Below are 27,920 nucleotides of genomic sequence, written 5' to 3'. Positions count from 1 at the left end.
TTGTTAAAGGCTTTTCTGAATCTCAATCTTATTTAATTTGTATACTGAAAGCATTCATATTGAATTGTACTAATACATAGTAGATGTTATCTGTAAAAAGTTGGTTTAAAAATTTAGCAATTATTTTGGTGTATGTCATTTGATTAATGGCTAGTAATGAAAAACATTCTTGAGGCTTAAAAAAATTTTTTTTTGAGGCTTTAAAATTCTTAATCTTTTTTTCTTTTGGAAAGTTACTAATCAACGGATTTGATTAAAAGTGAATGTTACTAAAAAATAAATATGAAGAAATAAGAGAATAGTAAAATCAGTATAATGTCTGTGGAAAAATAAAAATATAGGCGCATTTTCATTATGACTCGCTAATACCAATGTTCCTAAAACATTATAATAGAAAATTTCTTTAATGTTTTAAAAATTTTTTAAATGTCAGTTTATCTTTCAAAGTGTAGATAAACAAACTAAAGTTATTTTCATTAGGACTTTGTGTAACACTTAAACAGTATTATAAACATCAACAAAATGTGTTAATAGCTAGGACACTGTAACAGTCTAATAGGGTAAGTAATATTCAAGCTCTCGAGAAAAATACTTTACTTAAACCACATTCTCTGGGAACTTTGCCTTTCATTGACTTATTTTTTTAAATGTTGGAATTAATAGTAGCCAATGCAAAAAAGAAATAAGTGGCTTATGATGAAGTAAAAATTGAATTCAATGATGTAGTATATAATAATTGGTTAATAGCTAGTAATGAAAAACTACTAAATTATTGTACATAATTATCCTATATAATAAAAGGCTAATATGTAAATCAACAAAATGGTGGAACGACCAGTCACTATGACGCACACTGACCACTGGAGGGCAGACGCTCAACGCAGGAGCTGCCCCCTGGTGGTAAGTGCACTCCCACAGGGGGAGTGCTGCTCAGCCAGAAGCTGGCTGACAGCTGGCAAGCACAGAAGTGGTGGCGGGAGCCTCTCCCGCCTCCGTGGCAGCACTAAGGATGTCCGACTGCTGGTTTAGGCCCACTCACCGCGGGGAATGGGCCTAAGCTGGCAGTCGGACATCCCCCGAAGGCTCCTGGACTGTGAAAGGGCGCAGGCCAGGCTGAGGGACCTTCCCCTCCCCCCCCCCCCCCCCCCGCAGTGAACGAATGTCATGCACCGGGCCTCTAGTTATATTATAATTATATTAGTTGCCCGTATAGGAGGCAACAAATCAATGTGCCTCTCTCTCTCTCTCTCTCTCTCTCTCTCTCTCTCTCTCTCTCTCTCTCTCTCTCCCACCTCCCTCCATCCCTTCCACTCTCTCTTAAAAAGTCAATGGAAAAAATATCCTCTGGTGAGGATTAACAAAACAAACGTAATAATAACTACATGGCTCCCTGTGTGCCAGTTTGTTCTTCTGGGCCAATGCAGTGATTGCTGGGTGGTTAAAACCCTGCACACATACAGTCTGTGCTGTAGATGAGGATCCCCGGAATGTGAATCAGGGTTTGTGTACAGAGGAGAGAAGCACGTGCTTTCTGCTTTCCCGTCTCCACCCACCCATCTGAGCCTCTCCTTGGAAACCTCAAGAGAGGATCCAGGACACTTTGGAATATAAATACATCGTTCCAGTGGGAAGCTATGCCCAGAGTCCCCAGCTTCTAAAGAGGGTAGCTCCCTGGTTCAGGCTCTTAACTGAAATGGGAACGTATGTGTCCAGGAGTTAAATCCCTTTGGATTTCTCACTATCTAAATTACTCATAAATTACTCGAAAAGGCTTGCTTAGGTCCCAAGTTTAAGTCAAATTTTCTTAGGAAGGCTTAACTGTGCAAAAACATAAAAATATTTTCTCTATAGCCCCACAATCTTTTTATCCACAAACATGCTATCTCTCTCCAGATAATTAAACATCTTTTTAAATGTTTTTCTGTAAATTTTTATAGAGGTCCTGTTTGCTTTTCCTTAAATTTATTATTCTCTGTTTTTTTTCACTTTTTAGACTGTATCTTTAGAATTTACATTTCTTACTGATAGTGTTCTAGCAATATTGCTTAACTATTATTAATTGTAATAACTATTTGAGATTCTTTAAAGTTTTCTGCAAATAATGGCAGTTGGTTTATTCCTCTTTAAAATTTTTTATGACTTTTCTTTCTCTCCTTGTCTTACTGTGTTAGCTTGGACCTCTAGTACCATGTCCAATGGAAGTGGTGCTAGCGTCATTCCTGTCTTGTTCCTGATTTCAAAGAAAATGCTTTTAATATTTCACCACTAATAATAATGTTTCTGTGTGTCTTTGTTAAATACTTCTCATCAGGAAAGAAGTTATCTTTTGTTCCTATGTTGCTAACCATTTTCATCAAAAATAAGTATTGGTATGATTGTTCTCCTTTAATAAGTTGGTGTGCTGAATTACATTACAGACTTTTTAAGTGTTAAACCACTTCTTCATTTGTGGGTTAAACAGAAATTACCCATGTATTAGCTCCTAAATAATAATATGATAATATAGGTGACTCATAGCATGTCTTCTAATAGCACTGTTTTAAGTGCTTTATATATATTAGATCATTTAGTCTTTGTAAGTGCCCTGGCTTTGGGTGATGGTATTATTATTCTCATTTTATAGATGGTAAGACTGAGCACAGAGAAGTAGGTACATTTGTTCAAGATTATAGTAGAGCTAGGAAGTGGTAGAGCTGGAATTTCAACACAACTCTAGTTCTAGAATTTATTTTTTTCACTTTATGCAGCATTAGAACTGATTTGCTAATGTCTTTTTTTTCTGAATTTTTAAAATTTGTTTTCATCAGTAAGATTATTTTGTAATTTCCTTCCTTATCTTTCTAGTCTTTCTTTAAAAAATATACATATATACATATGTGTGTGTGTGTGTGTGTGTGTGTGTGTGTGTGTGTATTGATTTCAGAGAGGAAGGGAGTGGGAAAGATAGAAACATCAATGATGAGAGGGAGTCATTGATGGACTGCCTCCTGCACGCCCCCTACTGGGGATTGAGCCCACAACCCAGGCATGTGCCCTGACCAGGAATCGAACTATGTCCTCCTAGTGTATGGGTCATCACTCAACCACTGAGCTATACCAGCTGGGCTTTCTTGACTTTTCTTTTTTCTTAAATATATTTTTATTGATTTCAGAGAGAAAGGGAGAGAGAGAGAAACATCAATGGTGAGAGAATCATTGATCGGTTGCCTCCTGCACGCCCCCTACTGGGGATCGAGCCCGCAACCCAGGCATGTGCCCTGACTGGAATTGAACCTGAGATCCTTCAATCTGCAGGCCGATGCTATCCACTGAGCCAGAGCAGCTAGGGCTGGTCTTTTCTTGAGATCAAGATTATACTGGTCTCTTAGAATGAATGAGGTAGCATTGCCTCTTTTTCTATTCTCCGAAAACGTTTGTATTAGAGGAACATTTTGTACCTTTGAAACATTGAAGGAATCAGTTGTAAAACCATGTGAGCTTGGGGATTCTCTTCTGCTGGATGGATGGGAGAAAGTTTATTGATTCAGTTACTTTAATTGTTATAGGACTATTCAGGGTTTTATTTCTTCTCGAAACCACTATTGATAAATTGTAATTTTGTAGGCATTTGTTCAATTAATAATGTAACAAAGTTTTTCATTGTGTTCTTTTATTATCTTTTTTTATCTCTCCTAGATTTGTAGTTATAACCTCTCTTTCTTAATTTTTTTTGGGTGAATTTATTCGTATTCCCTTATTTGATCTCATCAGATATTTTTCTGTTTATTTGTTTTTTAAAGAACCAACTTTTGGTTTTGTTGATCTTCATTATTCTCACATTTCTTTTTTCGTTAATTTATGCCCCTTACCTTCTCATATTTGGGGAAAATGTCAATGTGTTATTTTTTCTTTAATGTGGAATTTCATTGCATTTCAAGCATCTTTTTAGTTTCAATACAAGTATTTCAGACTTAGAACTTTTCTATTTTTACTGCCTCTTCAAATTTTAGTATGTACTAAATATTTTTTACTTGTTTGCATTTTTTATTCTAGATAATTTAGTACTTTTATGGTTTTTCTTTTTGACCAATTAATTATTATGGAATTTAGCCTTTAAAAATTTTTTTATCCTCACCCAAGGATATGTTTATTGATTTGAGAGAGAAAGAGAGAGAGACCAGAAAGAAACATTGATCGGTTGCCTCCCATATGCACCCTGACAAAGGATTGAATCTGCAACCTTTTGGTGTAAGGGACGATGCTCCAACCAATTGAGCCACCCAGCCAGGGCTAGCCTTTTAACTTGTTTATTTCTATTGTAACGGTAATGTTGTTAAAGAACTTAATCTGTATGGTATCTGTTCTTTTGGATCTACTGAGACTTGCTTTGTGGCCTCGGCTGTCCCATTTCTAAATGTTCAGTATTTGCTGGAGAAGAACGTGTGTTCCCCAGGAGTGGGTGCAAGCTTCTGTATATGAAGCTTGCTAATTGAGCTTTCCAAGTCTTTTTTATATGCACAGACATCCATTAAATATCACAGAATCTATATTTTGACCATTGCATCTTATATTCCTACACTCTTTATTTATTTGTAGAAACCAGGACATTAGAAGGTTAAATCTGCTGTTCCTTTGCAGTTAGCATTTTAGCATAAAGAATTGAGAATATGAACAGAGTGTCATGCTCTGAATATCTGTTCAAAAGTAGTTCATTTCATTTTATCCTAAGGTGAATAATTTTGGCTCTTCTTGATTTCATTATAGCATGAAATGATGGCCAAATTTGGTTCGTAGGTTGCAGAATTGGTAACTTATATTCTTTTTACAAAACTGTAGGAACTAGTCCAGGCTAGTGAGCGATTAAAAAACCAGTCCAAAGAGCTGAAAGACGCACACTGCCAGAGGAAACTGGCCATGCAGGAGTTCATGGAGATCAATGAGCGGCTAACAGAATTGCACACCCAAAAGCAGAAACTTGCTCGCCATGTCCGAGATAAGGAAGAAGAGGTGGACCTGGTGATGCAAAAAGTTGAAAGCTTAAGGCAAGAACTGCGCAGAACAGAAAGAGCCAAAAAAGAGGTTAGTAGTCAGGCAAAGTTTGTAGTGTCCACGCGGTAGTGCTTAAAGCTGCTTTTTCAGACTAGTGAAATGATATTTACTTCATTCTTGAACTTTTCAAAGAGGTTAATTTTGTAGTTTGGTAATATTACTTAATATGAATTTCAACATTTGAGTTATCTTCCTGTTACAAGGTAAATTCCCCGGGGGAAAAACCATTTTCTTGGACATACAGTTATAACCATGACTCTGCTTTTTTTCATTGTGTGTTAAAGCTGGAAGTTCACACGGAAGCTGTAGCTGCCGAAGCATCTAAAGACAGGAAGCTGCGTGAACAGAGCGAGCACTATTCTAAGCAACTGGAAAACGAGCTGGAGGGCCTGAAGGTAGCGTTTGCGTTCACATCGGTGCAGCTCAGTCTGCGCCTCCTCAGGCTGCAGAGGCGTGTTCGTTATGTGCAGCAAACATTAGCTCTCCTTCCAACCTCGTATTCTTAATTCCCACTTTACCAGTAGGAAGCTGGTAACTACTTCCTAATCACGGAGGAAGGACGTGAAGACTGTTTTAGTGGGGAGGAACGATCTGCCAGGAGAGAGTTGAAGATATTTATGTAGGGCTGCCTCCCCGGACAAGGCCCATTGGTCGTTTGCATGGGAGGCGTGGCTAGTGGAGAGACCTGGTGTGGCTCCCAGGAAGCCTTGCAGACACTTCTGTTAGCTGAGATGGATCATCCTGGGATGGGCTAGCACATCTCCTTCCACTGAGAGTACATTTCAACCGAATTTCTAAAAAGGTGGCTTTCCAGCAGATGTCTCCTTAATGCCCGACCTGAATGCAGAGACCTATCATGTTTTTCTAGAGTGAATACGAAGACATTAGATTAGACTTCGTCACTTCTCCCCGGACACTGTAGAAGTCCCCTCTCTTTTCTTACTGTACATTCTAACTGTACCATCCCCTCTCCCAATTTAATCTTTTAAAAAAACAAACATACCATACTTTCCGGCGTATAAGACGACTGGGCGTATAAGATTTTCCTGGCTTAAAAAGTCGTTTTATACGCCGGAAAATACAGTATATTGGACTATATTGATGGGATTAGATATAATGGATTAGATATATTGGACTACCATATTTTCCAGCATATAAGACGACTTTTTAACCCAGGAAAATCTTATACGTCCAGTCGTCTTATATGCCGGAAAATACGGTATTTATTACCTTTATTGGTTCCACATCAGAAACAAGATGCAGGTAGATTTTTTTTCTTATTCCATACACCAACAATATTTGTGTATAAAACTAAAATTTTAAGTGTAAAACAATTATGTAAGTACCAGCAGAAAATAAAGATATGTAATCTTGTTGTGAAGAAGACTGTAAGATACACAATAATAAAGGAATGTACAAACAAAAATATTGTAATGTGGCAGACAGCAGAGATTAATAGCCTTTAATAAAGAATTATTTTTGTGTGATAATATAAAAATACTATTAAAGCTATATGAATAGTCTTTTTTAGTATAGAAAGAAGTTATTTAATACTTTATCCTTATATGTGAACTAATCTTTTATTTTTTTTTATAGCAAAAACAGATTAGTTACTCACCAGGAGTGTATAGCATAGAACATCAGCAAGAGATAACTAAACTAAAGACAGATTTGGAAAAGAAAAGTATCTTTTATGAAGAAGAATTATCCAAAAGAGAAGGAATACATGCAAATGAAATTAAAAATCTAAAGAAAGAACTGCATGACTCAGAAGGCCAGCAACTTGCTCTGAACAAAGAAATTATGATTTTGAAAGACAAATTGGAAAAAAACAGGAGAGAAAGGTAAGCATCAAGTTACTTATTCCTCTAATAAATATTTATTGAATGCCTGGCATGTGCCAGGGACTGGAGCTATGCAGGCAATAAACATGTTCCAGTGCTCAAGAGGACCACAGCCAAGACTGGTAAATAGAAAACCACAGTACAACCCAATAGGAAAGCAAGCGGGGTGTGTGAGAGCACCCCCATAGAGAGGCACAGAGATGGCTTCAGTGCATCTAAGTTTTTTGGACAAAATGATTTCTAGGTTAAGACCAAAGAAATCCATAGCTGTAGAAGAGTGTCCAAACAGAGGCAGCAGACTGCTGCCATCTAGAGGAGAAGGGGAGCATGACTCATTCAGAAAAGGAAAGCTGTTCATTGTGGTGCAAACATGGAAAGAAAGGGGAAGACTGAAGAGAGTGGGGAGAAATGCTGCTGCAAAGGAAAACAGAGGCAAGCTCATGAAGGAGGGTAAGGTACTTGGACTTTATTCCAAGGCCAGGACAGTTACGTGATTGTTATGTATGTTTTTAAGAGATCGCTCTTGCACCCGTGTGGAGAATGGGTTGGAGGAGCAGACAGCGATAGGAGCCTAGCTGTGAGAGACGAGGTTGCTGGACCTTAGGCAGGGAAGGGAAGATGGAGAGAAGTAGACAGAACTTAGAGGACATAATGACCAGAGGGGAGAAATGAGGAACAGGAGGCTTTATCAGTGGTACTCTGGTGTCTAGATTTTAGGCAACAAAGTGTAGTTATTATCATTCTCAATTTATATCAGAAGCCTAAGTTTATTCAGTGTGGTGCATTCATTCCATAGGAGTGTTTTAGAACCTACTGTGTGCAAAGGCACTGGGAACATGGCAGTGAACAGACAGGAAATTCTCTGTCCTTATGGAGCTTTTCTTTCGTTACGGGGAAAGACCCCAGCACTAAGTAACATACCAAACAGAATCAATGAGAAATGTCAAGAACAAAAAAGAAAGCAGAGGATGCTATGAAGCATTAAGGGGAAGAATTTAATCATATAAATATACTAGAGGCCCGGTGCACAAAATCGTGCACGGGTGGGGTCGCTAGGCCGATCAGGTTCCCCGCCTCTCCCCCTCCTCCTTCCCTTGCCAACCGCGTCTGCCACCACCCACCCCTGGTTCCCTGTCCCAGCCGGGGCCCGGCCCCAATCAGGTGATGGGGACCTGCCGGCAGGGCGGGGAGGGACCAGGATGTTGGCCTGCAGGCCCTGATCAGGCAATTGGGGCCTGCCAGCTGGGGGGAGGAACAGGGGGAGGGACCCAGGAGGTTGGCCGCTGGCCCCGAGGAGGAAGCCAGCCCTCAGCCCCCCTGGGAAAAGGACCGTGTCCGCCCCCGCCCCCACCCCCCGCACCTCTGGTTCCCCGTCCCAGCCCAATTGGGCTGATCGGGGCCTGCCAGCCGGGGGGAGGGACCAGGAAGTTGGCCGGCAGGCCTCATCAGCGATCAGGGCCTGTGGGCTGGGGGCAGCTCCTGCATTGAGCGTCTGCCCCCTGGTGGTCAGTGTGCGTCATAGCGACCAGTCGTCCCGTTGTAACAGTCGCTTAGACTTTTATATATATATAGATCTATAGGATGGCTGGGGAAAATTATACTAAGAAGGTGATACTAAGAAGGACTGAAGACAGTGGGGGAGGTATCTCTACAGATGTGTGAGAAGAACATTTTACATGGAGAAGAACAAGTCTGTTAAAAAAAATAATGAGAAAGCAAAATTATGGAGACAGTGAAAAGATCAGTGGTTTCCAGAGGCTGGCGGGAGGGGGTGAATAGGCAGAGGATTGTTAGGACGGTGGAACTACTCTGTATGATGCTATAATAGTACATACATGTCATTATACATTTGCCCAGGCCCTAACAATATGCAACACCAGCATGAACCCTCATGTGAACTAGGGGATCTGGGTGATTGTAACACAGGCACCACTCTGGGGGGATGTTGATAGTGGGGGAGGCTGTGCCTGTGGAGGCAGGAGGTATAGGGAAGGCTCTGTACCTTCCTCTCAATTTTGCTGTGAACTGAACTACTCTAAAAAATAAAGTCTATATGATAAGTAACAACAATAAGGAGGCCAGTGGGGCTGAAGTAGCGTTAAGGGGAAAGAATAGTAAGAGAGGCAATGGGGGCCTGGTTTTTTTAAGGCTCTGTAGGTCATGTTCATTTGACTTCTAGTTACTCTGAGTAAAACCATGGAAGGGAAGTATTGCAGGACTTTGAGCAGGAAATTGACAAATACTGACTTGTATTTGAACAGGATTACTCTGGCTACTGGGTTAAGAATAGTCTGAATTAGATAAGAAAAAAGCAGTGAAACCATTCAGAAAGCTATTAAAATAGTCTAGGCAAATGGTGATGGTGGCTTGGGCCTAGCAGGGTGGCAGAATTGTTAAGAAATGTTTGAATTCCGGTATTCTTGAAAGGTAAAGATAATGGTATTTCTGATGGAGTAGATATGGGGTGAGAAAAAAGAGGAGCAATCAAGAATGATACCAAGGTTTTGGCCTTAGCAACAGGAGAACACAGTAAGAGAGGAAGAGTATAGGAGGAGCAAGTTTGGGGTGGATTGTCAGGAGCTCATTTTAAACAAGTTATGTTTGAGATGCATAGTAGACATCCAGGCGGAGATGTGCAGTCGGCCGTTGTGCAGAGCAGCCTGACTTCAGGGCTAGAAATAAAATCCTGGGAATATTCATCGCTGACATCACAGTTAAAGTGGTGAGACTGTGAGGTCAGGTAGTGAGCTGAGGATAGACAGAAGAGAGGTCCTGGGACTGAGCACCGTGGCACTCCAGTCTAGAAGTTGAGGAATGAGGAAGAAACATCAAAGGCAGGGAAATCGTAGCAAGAATGAAGAAGAAGTCCAGGCAAATCTGGTGTCCTGGAAGCCATGTGATGAAAACATATCCAATCTGTTTACATGTCACATGAGATGAAGTTTGTATCAAATAAAATGAGGTCCAAGTAATGCCAATGGAGTTAAACAATATGAAGGTCGTTGGTGACTTTGATAAGAACAATGTCAGTGGAACAGTAAGGGCCAAAACCCTACAGTGGGAGCCAAAGACTTGAAGGAGAGCATTTGGAGACAGAGAGTATAGACACCACTGTTATCACTTGGAGTCTTATTTTAAAAGCAAGCAGTGCAGTGAGGTAGCAGCTGGAGGAGAAATTTATCTCAAAAGAAGTTATTTTGATTTTTGTTTATAGGTGGGAGAAATCACACCAGATTTATAATCTGAAAGAAATTACTCAATAGATGACAGAGGAGCGAGGAGAACGTGCCAGAGCAGTGTATTTGAGCAGATAGATAGTGAATGGGGTTGGCCTCAGCTATGTTTTCATCTGTGGGAAGAGAAGAGAAAGGAGTGTGTGGGCACAGAGGAAGGCAGGCGGGTGGGAACGTGTTTCGTGCTTTGAACTTGAGGTGCCTGGGAGACATCTTTGTGGAGATGGCAAGTCAGAAGTTTGAAGCCCAGAAAAGCTTCAGATGTGAGTTCAGAGTTTGTCAGCAGAATAGCGAGTAAGTGCAGCCGGACTGCGGTGGATGAGATGCTCAGGGAAAGGCGTGCAGAGAGGAGCCGAGCACCTGACAGGACGCCTGGAGCTCTGGCAGCTGTGGGAGGTGCCGGGCGGTTCAGACCGGCCGCTGGAGGTCAGAGCTGGTGTCACCGAAGCCACGAGAAGCCAGCGTTTCAAGAAGAGGACTGGACAGCTCTGTCGGAGGTTGCCAGGGGGCTGGATAGAGTAACAGTGAGGACTGGGGTGAGTTTTGAGGAGCACTTCTTTTGAGGGGGTGCAGCAGAAGCCAGGTTTTGGGGTGGTGAGGAGCAGTTAGGAGAGAGAGAGTGGATACGGCGAGCTCTCAAGATCTCAGGGCGGTTACCAGGGGACGGGAGGGCAGGAAAGGGGAAAGTGAAGTGTATCTTGGAACTTGGGGGAGCTTGTTTATTTTGTTTAATGTGGAGGAGACTTCAGTTTTGTTTCATGCCAGTGAAAAAACAATGGTTTTACATAGGAATTGTACTCTTTATTTGCATACATATTTTTCTGAAGGGAGACTTCTTTGTCATTTTTCATGTTTCTGTCATTTGTTGTTTGGAGTTGATGCCAAATCAAGAAATATTCTTAAACATAACTAGATTCACATTGGGACTATAGGTAATAAGGAAAGCGGTACATTTGCTTGGATACAGGATGGTTTATTTTCCTGGAATTTATCATTTAAGTTATTATTTAGTCTATTTTCAGTAATTTAGTAGTGCAAAGGATTTAAAAAAAATTACTTAAAAATTTTTTAAAGCGATTACGTTTTAAAAATCAAAAGTATGTTCTTTGTTGAATCATATAAAATTACCCAGAACTGATCCACATTGAATTTCTTTAGCTGCTACTAACATCCTCCATCAAACTGCTGTAGACATAAGCTTCTGTATCTACTAGTACCTTTCTACATCTCATTATGTAAAAACTGATTCTCCTTTCTCCCTTATGAGGTTTTTAAAAATCAGTTAGAACTGTGATTACTTCTAAGGGAATCATTTCTGCCCCCAGAACTATAATTTAAAGTAAACTTTATAATATTAAATTTGAGTATGTGTGTATGTATATATGTGTATGTAGGTAGGTACTTAGATTAAGAAGGAAGGAAGTGAACACAATCCAGGAATCTACTAATTGCAGATCTCTTCCTCAATTTTCAATTGAAAAACAAAGTAGATGCTATTAAGCAGACAAATCTATTTATTATTTAAAAGGAAGTGATTGCGATTTTTTTACCTTAAGGGAAAAGATTGGGATTTGGAATAGTCAAGATCTAAGTGACTTTCCAGGATGAAACATATGGTACAATAGCCCATCTGGGACACCATAATTTGAGCTTTAATTCTATTCCTTTTTTTTTTTCTTTTATGTTTTGAATTGTCTTAGTCAAAGTGAAAGGGAAGAATTTGAAAATGAGTTCAAACAACAGTATGAACGAGAAAAGGTGTTATTAACTGAAGAAAATAAAAAACTGACAAGTGAACTTGATAAGGTGAGTGATTTGATCTCATTTACATTCATTGAGCACATTTACATTCTGTCAGCGCCGTCATAGAAACTGTGGATATAATTATGTATTTGGTGTACATTTTGTATTTGGTGTACATTTTTTGTTTACTGTTTCTCCTTATACGCAAGTATTGCTTATTGTACCAATCTGTACAGGAGTCTTCTGGAGAGAGGACATCTCATCTTATGCTTTGTCCTGTTTATGTTTTTGTTTGTTTGTTTGTTTTAATATTTTTATTGATTTCAGAGAGGAAGGGAGAGGGAGAGAGAGATAAAAACATCAATGATGAGAGTCATTGATCAGCTGCCTCCTACACGCCCCACACTGGGGATCAAGCCCACAACCTGGGCATGTGCCCTTTCCGGGAATCGAATTGTGACCTCCTGGTCCATAGGTCAACCCTCAATCACTGAGCCACGCCAGCCAGCCCCATTTATGTTTTTGAGCCTCTGTTCTTTACTGCACTTCCCATCTATTCTCTTTTCTTACTCTTTACCTAATATTCATCACTGACCTCTGTCGTGGCTAAGTTAAGGCTGGCCTTTAGTAAGAGCAGGAACAATTAGGTCAAACTAGAGAAGTTTTGACAACTATAATATACTAGAGGCCCAGTGCACGAATTTGTGCATGGGTGGGGTCCCTCAGCCTGGCCGGTGATCGGGTCCCATCGGGACTGTCTCGCTCAGTCCTGATCAGGCCAATCGGGACTGAGGGAGGGACCATGGAAAGTAGGCCGGCCTCAGGAGGTTGGCTGTGGGAGCGCACTGGCCACCAGGGGGAAGCTCCTGCGTTGAGCGTCTGCCCCCTTGGTGGTCAGTGCGCGTCATAGCGACCGGTCATTCGGTCAACCGATTGTAATGGTCACTTAGGCTTTTATATATATACTAGTAGCCCATTTGCAGGAAAAACCCTGCAAGCGGCCGCTGTGGCCGCATGCGCTGCCGCTGCCGCCGCGGTTGCAGACACTGCGCCTGCACTCGCAGGCCACTGCCGCCCGCCCCGCCCCGCTCCGCCCTGCCCGGGCTTTCCCTCTGGCAGCCACCTTGCTTTCTGCTTTTCCTCCCTCTTCCTTCTAAGTTGTCTTCAGTCTTCACTCCTCCCTCCCTCAGCGTATGCAAATTAACCGCCATCTTTGTTGGGTAATTTGCATACTCGCCCTGATTGACTGGTGGGCGTGGCTTTGTCTGGTGGACGTGGCTTGGGCGTAGCAAAGGTGCGGTCAATTTGCATATTACTGTTTTATTAGGTAGATATATATTCATGATGGAGGATTGACAATAGCTAGAAATAATAGTTGGTCTGTAAAAACCCAAAGAAAACAACTCTGCCTAAACTCTGTACCTTGAACAAAGAGCCAGAACCATAGGTTAAGCTTGTAAGTAGACAGGTCAATGAACAGAATTTCAAATGTTTGAAGGAATGTTTCCCCATTTAGTGTATCAGATATTTGAAATGGCCATCATTCTGCATTTCTTGTGCCAGCAGCTCTTAACAAACAGTCATAAAAATCCTAATATTAATCTTTAATGCCTTTATTTACATTTAAATAGGGTTTGGATAATTGTGCTTTATAGTGATTTTCCTCCAATAAAAGTATCATGTTCAATTATTAGTAATTTCAATAAAAGACTGAAAGACTCTACATTCTTTGTTTTCCATTGTGTCCCATATATATTTTCATTTTTTCTCAATACTTTCCCCAGGATTATTTAGTTTTCTAAGCACTTAAATTTGACTTTGCTCGCCCTGGCTAATGTGGCTCAGTTGGTAGGTTGGTTGGGCGTCGTCCTGTGTACCAAAAGGTTGCTAATTTGGTTCCAAGTCAGGGCATATGCCCAGGTTTCAGGCTCAATGCATGGTGGGGTTCGTCAGGAGGCAGCTGATTGATTTTTCACTTCACATAGATGTTTCTCTCTCTCCCTTCCTCTCTCTCTAAAAATCAGTAAAGATAAAGTTTTTTTAAAAATTTACTTTGCTTGTTTGGTTGAAAGCTACTTAAGAAAGAACTGGTAATTTATTTTGTCAAGTTTTATAGAGCTGATGTACACAAGCATTGGAAAATGGCCCAAGTAGTACAAATGAATTTTAAACTGAATATATATGTGTGTGTGTGTGTGTGTGTGTGTGTGTGTGTGTGTGTGTGTGTGTATATACACACACACATATATATATACATATATATACATATATATAATGTAACTTATATCTGCTATAATAAAACTAACAGTACTTGAACTTCATTTAAATAAGTCACATAATTGTTATTTCATATGTTTGACTAATATGACTACAAAATTAAAACATCATTTCTTTATATAAGGCAGAATTTTAAGATTCTTTTAAGAGTTACCCTGAAGTAAGAAATACAATTAAGCTCTAGATGTCCAATTCATGTAGAGTTTTTAAGCAGATTACCTAGCAAAGGATGATATTATAGTTGAAGAAAATTTGTATTGAAAAATAATCTAATTGAATATAGGTCAAATCTTATATTCATTCCTTGGTTTTATTTCATTATTAACTATAAAGTTCTGCTGATTTTACACAAAATACATATTTAGAGATAGTTTTTAAACAATACTCTTGATTCTGGTGAGAACTGAAAGATAAAAATAAAAACCTATCTCCTAAATTTATAAAAATATAACAATCCCTTTCTCGCTAAATTGAAAGTTGTGAGGAAGGATGAGTAGCACGTTGAGAGCAAATTCATATGATAGGTGAGCACTTAATGACTAGTGAGGGCAAGGAAATACTCAGTCCTGCAGAAGTAAGGAAGGGTTGGGGGTTTTTGCTTCTTTTTTAACTTCTCCACTTTTGCTCCTTTTATCCAGCTTTAGCTTCTTTTCCTGTTTAACTCTCAGTCCACCTAACTGTACATCTTCACTGTTTCTTTCCATTTCTTCCTTTTCTGGTTCGGTGTGAATTGAGTATTTTCTCCACGAGGGGTAGCTAAAGAATACCTTTGCTGCTGCTGCCCCGGCTGTTCCATGGGGAACCAGCCTGAGGAGAACTGAGTTTCCTCTTAGCAGTACTTTAGGCCCCAACTGGGCCAGCATGGCGGCGCCCAGGTCTTAATCCGGAAAATGTGACCGAGACTCACTCGGTTCTCAGTTCTGAGAGTGCAGGCTTGGTTGGCACAGGCTACCGCGGATGTCCCATACGAGGACGTCCCATACCAGGACGTCCCATACGAGGACGTCCCATACCAGGACGTCCCATACCAGGACGTCCCATACGAGGATGTCCCATACGAGGACGTCCCATACCAGGACGTCCCATACGAGGACGTCCCATACGAGGACGTCCCATACCAGGACGTCCCATACCAGGACGTCCCATACGAGGACGTCCCATACGAGGACGTCCCATACCAGGACGTCCCATACCAGGACGTCCCATACCAGGACGTCCCATACCAGGACGTCCCATACGAGGACGTCCCATACGAGGACGTCCCATACCAGGACGTCCCATACGAGGACGTCCCATACGAGGACGTCCCATACCAGGACGTCCCATACGAGGACGTCCCATACCAGGACGTCCCATACCAGGACGTCCCATACCAGGACGTCCCATACGAGGACGTCCCATACCAGGACGTCCCATACCAGGACGTCCCATACGAGGACGTCCCATACCAGGACGTCCCATACCAGGACGTCCCATACGAGGACGTCCCATACGAGGACGTCCCATACGAGGACGTCCCATACCAGGACGTCCCATACGAGGACGTCCCATACGAGGATGTCCCATACCAGGACGTCTCATACCAGGACGTCCCATACCAGGACGTCCCATACCAGGACGTCCCATACCAGGACGTCCCATACGAGGACGTCCCATACGAGGATGTCCCATACGAGGACGTCCCATACGAGGACGTCCCATACGAGGACGTCCCATACCAGGACGTCCCATACGAGGACGTCCCATACCAGGACGTCCCATACGAGGACGTCCCATACCAGGACGTCCCATACGAGGACGTCCCATACCAGGACGTCCCATACGAGGACGTCCCATACGAGGACCACTCTGTGGCTGAGCCTGAATCTCCGCTCCGCTGGCGGGCTCTGTAGTGCTCGGTTTGTGCAGGGCAGCCCCAAGGGCCGGCACATCCACCCTCAATGGAGAACGGCACCGTGCCCTGCGGCAAAAAGCGCCCACCTGAAACCCAGGAGACGACGGTCACCGAGGGGTCCGCCAAGATCGCCTTCCCCAGCGCCAATGAAGCCTTCTACACCCAGTGCAGGAGTTCAGCGGGATCTGACATGTGCCGTGATCACTGAGTTTGCTCGTGTTCATCTGGGGCCAAAGGAGTCCAGAGCAAGGTGCCAGGTGAAAAGGAGGTGCAAAAGGTGGTGGTGGACTTGTCGGAGCAAGAGGAGGACAAGGCTCTATTGAAAGAGGGGGCAGACCCGGTTCTGGAAACCAGCCTCGCACAGCCACGTGGGGAGATCGGAGAGGAAGGCCTGTGGCGAGCGCTGGAGGGCCTGGCCGCCTCGGGTCTTCGTTCCACTTTGCCCGAGAGGTGCCTGGGCTCCAGTCCATGGTTGCCGACAATGCCTCTGCCCGAGCTGTGGATCTCACCCGCCATAAGGTGCAGCTCAACCAAGTGGCCTACCTGGTACAGCCCAGCCAAGCAGATGCCCGGATGCTGATGTACCAACACCAGCGGGAGGCGGATCGGTTTGATGCAGCTGTGCAGGCTGTGAGTGAAGGCGGGCTGCTGTGCGTTACCTGCACGGACATGGCAGTGCTGGCAGGGAACAGCGCGGAGACATGCTACAGCAAGTACGGGGCCATGGCCCTCAAGAGCCGGGCCTGCCACCAGGTGGCCCTGAGGATCGTCCTACACAGCCCGGACCTCCGTGCTCACTGCTCTCAGCGCTTCATGGTGTCACTGCTCAGCATCAGTGCTGACTTCTAGATACGTGTTTTTGTGCTTGTCTTCACCGGCCAGGCCAAGGTCTAGGCTTCAGCCAGCAAGCAGGTGCTGGTGTTCCATGTGTGGGCTGCGGAGCCTTCCACCTTCCGCTCCTTGGCCAAGCATCGGGGGCCTCTGGTGCCGGGGCAAGTTCTCTGCAGCCTGCGGTCCCCCTGTGGCCGAGTGTGAGCACTGTGGGCAGCGGCACCAGCTCCGTGGCCCCCTGTGGGTGGAGCCAATCCATGACCTGGATTTTGTGGGCCGTGTCCTAGAGGCTGTGGCACCAACCCCGGCCGATTCCATACTTCGGAGCGGATCCGAGGAGTCCTGAGCATCGTCACCGAGGAGCTGCCAGATGTGCCTCGGTACTACACGCTGGACCAGCTGAGCAGCACCATCCACTGGAGCACACCCGCCTCCTGCAGCTGTGGTCAGCCCTCCTCCATGCGGGCTTCCGGGTCTCACTCTCCCACGCCTGTAAGAATGCTGTGAAGACGACGCCTCCGCCTCAGCCCTCTGGGACACCATGCGCTGCTGGGAGAAGCAGTGCCCAGTGAAACGAGAGCAGCTGTCTGAGACCGCCCGGCCTTCTGCATTCTCAGTGTGGAGCCCAAGCTACAGGCCAGCTTCACCATCTGGGATGATGCCAACCCCGGCCCCGTGCCTGGCCAGGGGGTAAGGCAGTGGGTGAAGCTATGGAGGACAGACGCAGATTGCTCCAGAATAAGAGAAAGGAACCCGCTGAGGACCTGGCCCAGCGGGCTGCCCGGCTTAAGACATTTCCTTTCAAGAGGTTTAAGATGGGCACCTGTCAATGGGGGGACCAGTGCTGTTACTCCCACAGACCCCTGACACCCAAGGCCACTGCTGAAGCTGCCCCCACTGACTGTCCACAGACCCCCAACCAGAAGTCCCCTGGGTCTAGGGCCACCACTGGTCCAGGTGTAGATGGAGCCAATAAAGAGATTTCACCTTGCAAACACACACACACACACACACACACACACACACACACACACACACACACAGTATTTTAGATATAAAAGCCAAAAAGCAATTATTATGTTTATCTTGAAACTTAAATAACTTTTATAACTAATACATTCTCACATTCACATTTTTAAACTCCAAAGATAAAAAGAAAGTAGGAAAAGAAGTTGATACTTCCAGAAGTCTACAAGTTTCACTTTTTGTTAACTTATTGCAAGTAAAATTAGCCATGAATTCCATGGAGTAAGAGTAAATGGTTTCTAGTAAGAAAATACATCATTTGCATCTTGTTTTTATTTTACATAAAAGCAAAATTACAAAATATGTGGAAAATGTTCAACATGAAAAGTACCCATTATGTCATCATCACAAAACAACTGTTCTAATTTTGTTTCTTTTCAAGTTTTGTTTGTATACATATCCTAATATATAAAAACCCAAGGTCCGTAACATCCACAACAACCGGAGGCTCAACCAACCAGAAGTCAGTGCTGGGTTGCCGTGGTGACCCAGCATTGACTGCCCGCTGCTGTGGGAGCCTGGACCCAGCACTGACTGCTGAGGGGGCTGCGGGTCAGGCCTGGAGAGAGGCCTGGGGAGAGAGAAGCAGGGTCTGATCTGTAGCCTCTGTGGCAGCTGTTGATCAGCCCTTGCCTCTCTCTTTCACTCCGGCCCTGGCCAGCAGCTGCGCCTCTCTTTCTCTCCGGCCTCTGCTGGGGCTGCTGATCAGCCCCACCTCTCTGATCAGGCCCGTTGATAGGCCTGGTGATGCTGACTGGCATAGAAACCGACCAGTCAGAACCTAATCTGGGTGAACTTCGAAGGCAGAACCTAAGGTGGGGGCTGAGGAGGGGTTTTAAGGGCAACAGCTGTTTGGTGTAAGGTGTAAGAAAGCGGTTCAATTTTTTAATGACTGGTTTGGCAGTATAGTGCCTATGGCTGGCTATCAGTTTTTTTGTCTGCCAAGAGCATCTCCTCCTGCTGAAAAAGGCTCTCTCCCCCCCCCCCCCTTTAAGCAATCCTATCCTATATAATCTATACTACTAAAAGGGTAACATGCTAATTAGACCAGGTCGACTGGCCAGCTTCCAGACATCTGACTTCCTTCTGGACAAAGCCCTGGTTGTGGGGGCTGAGGCAGAGGCCATTAGGGGCGATCAGGCTGGCAGGGGAGGGAAGTTGGGGGAGAGATCAGGTCGACAGGGGAGGGCAGTTGGGGGCGAGATCAGGCTGGCAGAGGAGGGCATTTAGGGGCGATCAGGCAGGTGGAGGCAGTTAGGGGCGATCAGGTCAGCAGGGGAGAGCAGTTAGGGGTGAGATCAGGCCAGCAGGGGAGGGCAGTTGGGGACAACCAGGCCGGCAGGAGAGGGCAGTTGGGGCGAGATCAGGTCGGCAGGGGAGGGCAATTGGGGGCAACCAGGCCGGGAGGGAAGGGCAGTTGAGGGCAAGATCAGGCTGGCAGGAGAGGGCAATTGGGGGCAAGATCAGGCTGGCAGGAGAGGGCAATTGGGGGCAAGATCAGGCTGGCAGGAGAGGGCAGTTAGGGGTGATCAGGCAGGCAGAGGCAGTTGGGGGCGAGATCAGGTAGGCAGGGGAGAGTAGTTGGGGGCGAGATCAGGCCGGCAGGGGAGGGCAGTTAGGGGCGATCAGGCAGGCAGGCAGAGGCAGGGGTGATCAGGCAGGCAGGCAGGCAGAGGCAGTTAGGGGCGATCAGGCACACAGGCAGGTGAGCGGTTAGGAGCCAGTGGTCCTAGATTGTGAGAGGGATGTCCCACAGGGATCGGGCCTAAACCGGCGGTTGGACATCCCCCAAGGGGTCTCCAATTGGAGAGGGTGCGTGCTGGGCTGAGGGGAACACCCCCCCCCCATGCATGAATTTCGTGCACTGGGCCACTAGTCTATAATAATAAAAGCATAATATGCTAATTAGACCGGACAGCTGAACGACCTTCTGGATGAAGCTGGGTCTGCGAGGGCCCAGGCAGCCACTGCGGCTGCGAGGGCTAAGCCCCTTGCACAAGTTTCGTGCATCGGACCTCTAGTTACTACATAAATGCAGTCATACATACATTCTATTTGTAATCTGCCTTTTCACTTAAAATGTTATGAGCATTTTCCATATTTCTGTGTAATCTTATAATTATTATGAGCCAGATACATTAAAGTACAAATAGTAAATTCCCACACAAAATGAACTAATACTTAGGTAAATTGACTATGTGCCAGTCCTCTTCTGAGTTACTTTATTTGAATAACTTAATTCTCCTGATACCTCTCTAAGGTATACCCTATTCTCACATTTTATACATGAGGACACTGAGGCAAAAGGAGATTAAGCTACTTTTCTGAAGGCCATAGTCTGGTTCCAGAGTTCGCGCTTTTATTTAGTAACAATGAATAGATTAACTTTTTTCCTGAGTAAATCTATTTACAATACCTTGTAACTATTGTAACGTGGCAGTGCAAAATCTGAATTTCCTTCTCTTGCAAATCTCCCACCGAAACCCCAACCACGAATTAGGTGGAAGGGCTGTCAAAAGCAATGGTAATAAAAAAAATAAAAGGTGTGTTGTAAGAAGTAGTGAAGACACTGCATCTGCAGAAAACACTGTCAGAAACAGCTGGTGGACTTCCGGCTCTGCTAACATGAAGAGGTGATGAATCCTCCCACTTGTCGAAGTGCACGCCTACCAAAAACAGTCATTTCACAGCTCTTGGAATTAACCAGAGGAAGACAGCTACAAAGCGTTGCTGAGATCAGTTAAGGAATGTCCAACCCAGTGGAGAGAGACCACATTAATGGGTTGGGCTCAGTAAAGTCTTGGCTGCCTTGTTACCTCCCCAGTGCCTTTCTGCAGATGAGAATTGTAGGAAGTATTCCTATAGTATGAAAAAAATTTAATCCAATCTATGATATTCTGTTATAGCAGCCTGAGTGGACTAAGCTAGGAACCTATAAATAAGAGACTTGAAAGATCCAGCAACCTCATTAAGCTATGTTGTTTACTGTTGGCGTCATGACTTAATTTAACAAACTGTTAAGTTTTTTGATATTTTGGAATAACTTTTTGAACAGTTACTACCTATGTGATATCAAGAAACTTGTTAAATTTGTTAAATATGATAATATTGTAGTTATATTTAAGAGAGCCTGTTTTCTAGAGCTATCTATACACAGAAATGTATACAGATAAAATATGATGTCTGGTACTTGCTTCAAAATAATACAGGAGGATGGGTAAGAAAACGAGTACAAATGAATTAACATTGACATTGTTGAGTGTGATTAATTGTTGAGCAGGCGTCCTCAAACTATGGCCCGCAGGCCACGTGCGGGTGTTTTTGCCATTTTGTTTTTTTTACTTCAAAATAAGATATGTGCAGTGTGCATAAGAATTTGTTCATAGTTTTTGTTAAACTATAATCCGGCCCTCCAACGGTCTGAGGGACAGTGAGCTGGCCCCCTGTTTAAAAAAGTTTGAGGACCCCTGGCAACAGGGATGATGGGCTCATAGGAAGTCACTTATGCTCTACATCCATTCTTATATATGCTTGTAATTATTACATTTTTTAAAAAGAGGATGAATAGAAGCATCGAACAGACCATCCAACTTCAGAGGGAAGGTGGAGGAGGGGGGTGAGATATCAACCAAAGGACTCGTATGCATGCGGATAAGCATAAACGATGGACACAGACAGTAGGGGGTTGAGGGCATGTGCTGGGGGGAGGGGTGGAAACAACCAGGGCAAGGTCAGTGGGGGAAAAAGGAGACATATGTAATACTTTAAACAACAAAGAATTTTAAAAACAAAAGGATGACAAAGACATTTTCAGACCCCCCCCCAAAAAAAAAGAGAGAGAGAGAGACATTGTTTCTGGCAGAATTGCATTGTTTCTGGCAGAATTGGGGAGTTCTTCAGGCGAATGGAGAGTGTTCACAAATGGTATCAATTCAATGTAGGGAGAAAAGGGGAAAAGCAAAGGCAGATGGAGAATTCAGAGAGTAATAGATGTTTCCAAACCCGTGACCAGAAGGGTAATAATGAGGGATCAACAAGACATGCATTTTTGAGTGGAATATGGTGAATTTAAGATTTAACAAGAGGCATCTGAGTACCTTGAGTTCCTATCCCTAAAAGTCACGTGTCTTGAAATGCCTTTCAGCTTACGGCTCTGTATGAGAACCTAAGTGTACGCAACCGGCAGTTAGAAGAAGAAGTAAAAGACCTAGCAGACAAGAAAGAATCAGTTGCACATTGGGAAGCCCAAATCACAGAAATCATTCAGTGGTGAGTACTCTTACATGTGGCTTTGTGGGGGGTTTTGGACATAGCTCACGCTGGATGAATTCCAGGAGGTGACTTCACAAGTTACCTTATTTTTTTGCTATGAAAAAATGTTACTCTAGAAGCATAGTTCTATGACTGACTAGTAGCCCTGCGCACGAATCCATGCACCGGTAGCTCTCTGCCGGGCCTGGCCGCTCCACGCCCGCTGCCCAGAGGCTCTCTGCGGCCCAGAGGCCCATCCATGGCCGGGCGTGGAATGCTTGCCTTGTTGCCACAGCGACAAAGCAAGCATTCCACCAGGCTGCTCACACTGCCTGCTCTCAGCAGCCGCCCCCCTGGGACTGGGGGACTCTGTCAGGGCTGAGAGGACTGGGCGCTGCCATCTTGTGTCTGTGGGCGCTGCCATCTTTGTGACGGAGTGATGGTTAATTTGCATATTACCCTTTTATTAGATAGGATGTAATTACTGATTTGTGTTCTGCTATGTTTTTCATTATGTGCCCTAACTCCAACAGATACCCGTGTCAGCTTTTACACAGCATCGTTGAAACACAGTGTTTCTTTCTAAGAAAAGAAACTGGTTTTTCTCCTAGGACAGTTGGTCTTTAAAGGACAGAAGAAAGTCATTCACTAGCTGTAGATGTTCCTAAGATCAAAATTGCTGTGTTTATGATTATTTTAAGAAACAGAAAGCCTGGAGAAACAGAGAATGAAGATGTGCTATCCCCATCTTCCATATTAAAACAGATTGATTCACACATGGCATCATCTTACAAACCTTAAATGGGGACAGTTTAGTTTTAGCAACTGCTCTTTAAGCTTTTAGGGTTTCATTTGGAATAATTACCTTAGTAACCTTCATATTCATTCATTAAAATAATTATTCTAGTGTTTTTATATACTTTTAATACATGAGAAAAGTGGAAGCAAATGGGGACTTTATTTTCTAATAAAAAATAGTTTAACTTTTTATATTTACTTTCTAATTTTTTTACTTTTTGATATTTAATTTATCTGAAAACAAATCATTTCTTCACGTATTTATAGACCAATCATTTAGTGGAAATTTTAGTTTCTTGTGCTCTTATTTTGGTTCTTTAAGCATTTTTTTTCCATTTTCCTTATACCAGATTAATATCCTCCTTAAAATCAAATGACTCAAGTATCGTGGTATTGGCTTAACTGTGGATCTATTATGTTAACTTATCTTGAGCTTAATAATGTGATTATTCAGTGAATATCTAAAGGAAAATGTCCCAGTTGTGGAAATCTGGTTGTGTTCCAAGCAGTACAGTTAAATAGTTTATTAATGTTTAATTTATGTCCTAGTCATCAAGTCTGCATTTCTTTTCTTTTTCTTTTTTTAATTATCATTTTTTTAATCCTCACCCGAGGATATTTTTCCATTGGTGTTTAGAGAGAGTGAAAGAGGTAAAGACAGAGAGAAATATCGATGTGAGAGAAACACATCGATTGGTTGCCTCCTGCATGCGCCCTGACCAGGAGGAACCTGTAACCCAACCGAGGTACAAACCCTTGACCGGAATCGATCCCGGGACCCTTTGGTCCGCAGGCAGATGCTCTAGCCACTGAGCCAAACTGGCTAGGGCAAGTCTACATTTCTGAAGCAAAATCATTTTAATCATTAGCCAAGCTTATATAAAAAATTAGGACTATTTATTTGTAATTCCATTATTCTTTAATCAAATTTATAATTAAGGTATTGCTGAAAATGACTTCATAGAAGACTGAGCTGATCAGGCCAGGCCTGAGCTCCTAGACCACTGGTCTCCGTGCCCGCGTGACGGGCTCAGGTGGCATGGGCAGGGGGCCTGGCGAAGGAAGGCGGCCTTCAGTGTGGACTCTGAAGGATTGGTAGACAGGATGAAAGTGAACGTTTCTATACAATTCCACAAGATGCTCCTTTTACATTTTTCATATTCAAGCGAAATGTGCGAAAGAAATCAGGAATACAAAGAAGTCACTTTGCTTTAAAAGCTGATATTTAGAAATGGTCGTGTATTAAAAAACAAATTATTAAATACTTCATAGGCTAAAAGGAAAAGATATCCTCCTTGTCCTCAGAGTTCTCACCTGCTTGAAAATAACTCTCTGAGGTACTCTACCAAGGCTCTAGCGGTCAGGAGTCTCGGGCTATTTACAGTGTGTAGTTGGGATATTAACGATGAAGCAATGCAAACAGTTTTGGAAACTTGTAATATTCAGTAGTCCCCACTTATCTGCAGTTTTGCTTTCTGCGATTTCACTTACCCGTAGTCAACCACAGCCTGAAAATATTAAAAGGAAAATTCCAGAAATAAACAATTCATAAGCTTTAAATTGGGCACTATTCTGGTGTAACAGAGTCTTGCACTATCCCACTCCATCCCGTCTGGGACATGAATCATCCCTTGACTACTCAGGAGTCTGAATTCTAAAGGCGCTAAAATAAGGCTCAAGATGTGAATTTGTGTGCTGTACACATCACAGATACATGTCAATTTCCCTGAAATATACTTTCCTCATAGCTATTCAATGGCCTATATTTTCTCTTTGAAAACAACCAACCTGCACAAAGTAGATAGTATATTAGCATTGCACATTTCACCGTTTTTCTGTGTGGAATTATGGCTTTCTGGATATAAATGATTTTCATTCTTGAGAATAGGACCTTTTGTAGATTTTCATATGCTGGCACCCCTTGGCCCTGTTCTTCCCGTGTTTTGGAGGAGATGTAACAAAAAGCAAACTTGCTCTTGACAAATTCTAGTATGTGGAATTTGTTTTATTTTCTATTTTATTTTTTTAAATATTTTTATTGGTTTCAGAGTGGAAGGGAAAGGGAGAGAGAGAGAGAAACATCAGTGATGTGAGAGAACAATTGATTGGCTGCCTCCTGCACACACCCTAGTGGGGATCGAGCCCGCAACCCAGGCATGTGCCTTAATCAGGAATCGAACCCTGACCTCCTGGTTCATAGGTTGACACTCGACCACTGAGCCACACTGGCCGGGCTGGGATTTGTTTTATTAAATATAATTTGAAAATTTTTCTACCTATTATAAAATTATAATACTTGCATCAGCAAGAAAGTCTTAACACAATATATACAAACTGAGTTTTAGTAACCTTTAATCTTTTTTCTTTATTTTATTTACCATTTTAGAAAACAGAAGAACTTTATTACAATACAACTTTGATTTTTGCAGAATATGTTATTTTATTAAGTTTCTAAATACACATATTTCAATTATAAGAACGGTGTGTTATGTTTTTGTATAGCATAAAATGGCAGAATCTAATTAATGAGAAATCTTAATATTCTTTGGAAATCCTGAGGGGGGGTTAATGTTAGATTAAAAGAGTGTGACTTCTGTGGTTTATGGTGAAGTTTTACTGCTTTATCAGGGATGAGTAATTTGGACTTACCCAAACACGGCCAGCTTTAATTTGTTCAGTGGACATTTCCCCCCTTGTTGACATGTATGTAGTGGTACTAGGGTAGGACTTTTGAAAGAAGGTATTTGAGGACATGTTTAAATTTCTGTCACTTTTCACTTATTTCTTTGTGATGCTTTAAAATAATATATATCTCACTCAAGTTTTTCTTTTTGTTTAATGTTGTGCTTTACCTCTGTCTTTATGTGTATGTATTTTAGGGTCAGTGATGAAAAGGATGCACGAGGATACCTTCAGGCCTTAGCTTCCAAAATGACTGAAGAGTTAGAAGCATTAAGAAATTCCAGCTTGGGTGCACGAGCAACAGTAAGCTGCCATTCTGCACAGAGACTTACTGCAATGGAGGCGGGGGGTAGCTCAGAAACACTGTAATAAATCTGAGTGCTTCTATCGGTTTGTCTAGGCTTTAGCCGACTAAAGTTTTTCATGAAAAATCAGTTAGTCCAAGTCTTTTCCAGTTTAGGAAATCTTAACACATAGCTGCTTAACTATAATTTGCATAGCTAGTTAGTATTGACAATAACTGTAAAAAAAACACACATTTATTTTTGAGTCTACAATTATTTCTGAATTTAATGAAAAATATGTTTTCACAAGCAACGTGCTTATTCTATTTTGTTATTAGAGAAAGGTAATACTTTTAAGTAGTTTCCAACTTGACTTGGATTTCTAAATTTGAATGTAAAAAATAGAATAGAACTAAAAACAGTCATATTATTTCCTAGGATATGCCCTGGAAAATGCGGCGTTTTGCGAAACTGGATATGTCAGCTAGACTGGAGTTGCAGTCAGCTCTGGATGCAGAAATAAGAGCCAAACAGGCCATCCAAGAAGAGCTAAATAAAGTGAAAGCATCGAACATCATAACAGAATGGTAAGACTGAATTATATAGTCCTACTGGAATAACTTCTTCGTTGGTCCAAAAGTATTTGGAGAGAAGTTACATGTTTAGTTTCCTATCACTTTTTATTTAAAGTGATGACCCAGAAATGGGTAGGAAGATTTGAAAAGGACTAGATGCTCTCAAACCTCGTGTGTAGTGGTGGAATTTTAATACAGCCTTGTTTCCTTGGACTTGCCCGTAAAGTGGGATGAATAGTACCAATTAATATCCTATTATTTACTCTTCCCCTTATCTGTAAACTTTAATTTCGTATTTTATTCCATTAAATCCCCACTTCTCTCATGTTCAAGAACATCATATTAACATAAAAATGCAACATGTAGTCAGAACAAAAATCTTTTACAGATGAAGGTTCTGCTGATGGTAAATTTCATAATGATATAATATATTTTAATTTTTGTTCATGTTCTTTTATGGGTATAAAAACAAGTATATCCCCCCAATCTCTGGGAAAGTTAGCTAATGAATACATTCCCTCAGTTCTTATTACAACAGTAGAGAAATTTGTACTCTGAATATATAAATGGTCAAATGAAAATCATAATTGGATTGGATGTAAACATGGTTCAAGAGCAAGTTAGTATAGGTGACATAGAGGAACAATAAAAAGTTCTTACAAATCAGGATTGTAAAAAATTCCTTTTGGAGGCTCCAAAGTGTTCAGTCATGAAAAGAAATATAGTCCCATAAATTCAGTTTTGAATGGTGTGAAGCCTTAGTCTTTAAACTGTAGTCATTAATGTTTTGAATAAACTCAGAGGCCAGATAAATGGCAGCCCAGTTGAATTATAAAGCCTTGTTATAAATAATCTAGATATAAATTAAGAGTGTTTTACTTAAATGTGCTAGTGTGACTTGGAAATGGAGAAAAGAAAAACCTTTTTCTGGAGAAGGTGAATGGATCCCAGCATAGAGAGCTGTTAAACAAGAAGAGAACAGGGCCTGGGGAGTCTTCACAGTGTGAGGGCGAGGCTGTACTCCCCACCTCCTGGCCTGCCGCCAGCTGAGCAACGGTGCCTCTCTGCCTAACCCAGCGGGCCGTGCAGGCTGCCCCGCCAGTGCTGTAGGACGTGGATTCCGTCGTGGTGGGTTTGAAATAAAGAACTGATGGAGCCTTCCTCAGGACTCCGCAAGGTGAAGAATGGAACGTCTTTTACCCCATCAGTAGCCCCGTTAGTGTGGAGAGTGGGGCTGCAAAGAGAACCATGTGCAGATGTGCAGCTGGCTACCAGGAGGGCTGACTGCACAGGTCACTGTAACCCCCACCTCTCCACACCAAACACACACACACACACACACACACACACTTCCATCAAGAGGAACAGTTCGGCATCTGGATTGCATGTTGAATGCGGGAAAGTGGTGGTGGTACATAGGAGGAGCTTATTAGAGTTAGCTCTCTTTGCTATTT

At 42.7% G+C, this 27,920-nt stretch overlaps 1 protein-coding gene and 1 pseudogene across 2 annotated transcripts in view; both read left to right on the top strand.

The window, feature by feature from the left end:
* CDC42BPA (CDC42 binding protein kinase alpha) overlaps positions 1–27,920 on the top strand; it is a 194,134-nt gene that overhangs the window by 118,609 nt on the left and 47,605 nt on the right. Inside the window, exons 13-19 of the mRNA XM_079763756.1 lie at positions 4,816–5,058; positions 5,313–5,423; positions 6,625–6,872; positions 11,806–11,911; positions 22,021–22,145; positions 25,805–25,910; positions 26,330–26,478. Coding sequence (XP_079619882.1) covers positions 4,816–5,058; positions 5,313–5,423; positions 6,625–6,872; positions 11,806–11,911; positions 22,021–22,145; positions 25,805–25,910; positions 26,330–26,478 — 1,088 coding nt within the window. The remainder of the gene's footprint in view (positions 1–4,815; positions 5,059–5,312; positions 5,424–6,624; positions 6,873–11,805; positions 11,912–22,020; positions 22,146–25,804; positions 25,911–26,329; positions 26,479–27,920) is intronic.
* On the top strand, positions 15,908–18,291 carry LOC307094765 (tRNA (guanine(26)-N(2))-dimethyltransferase-like; annotated as a pseudogene). The gene has a single exon. The product of its transcript is annotated as a tRNA (guanine(26)-N(2))-dimethyltransferase-like (transcript).

The sequence above is a fragment of the Cnephaeus nilssonii genome, assembly GCF_951640355.1.
Source record: "Cnephaeus nilssonii genome assembly, chromosome: 23".
In the NCBI taxonomy this organism is placed as follows: domain Eukaryota; kingdom Metazoa; phylum Chordata; class Mammalia; order Chiroptera; family Vespertilionidae; genus Cnephaeus; species Cnephaeus nilssonii.
The sequence above is the reverse complement of the archived record's forward strand: the minus strand, read 5'-3'. Positions and strand labels throughout refer to the sequence as shown.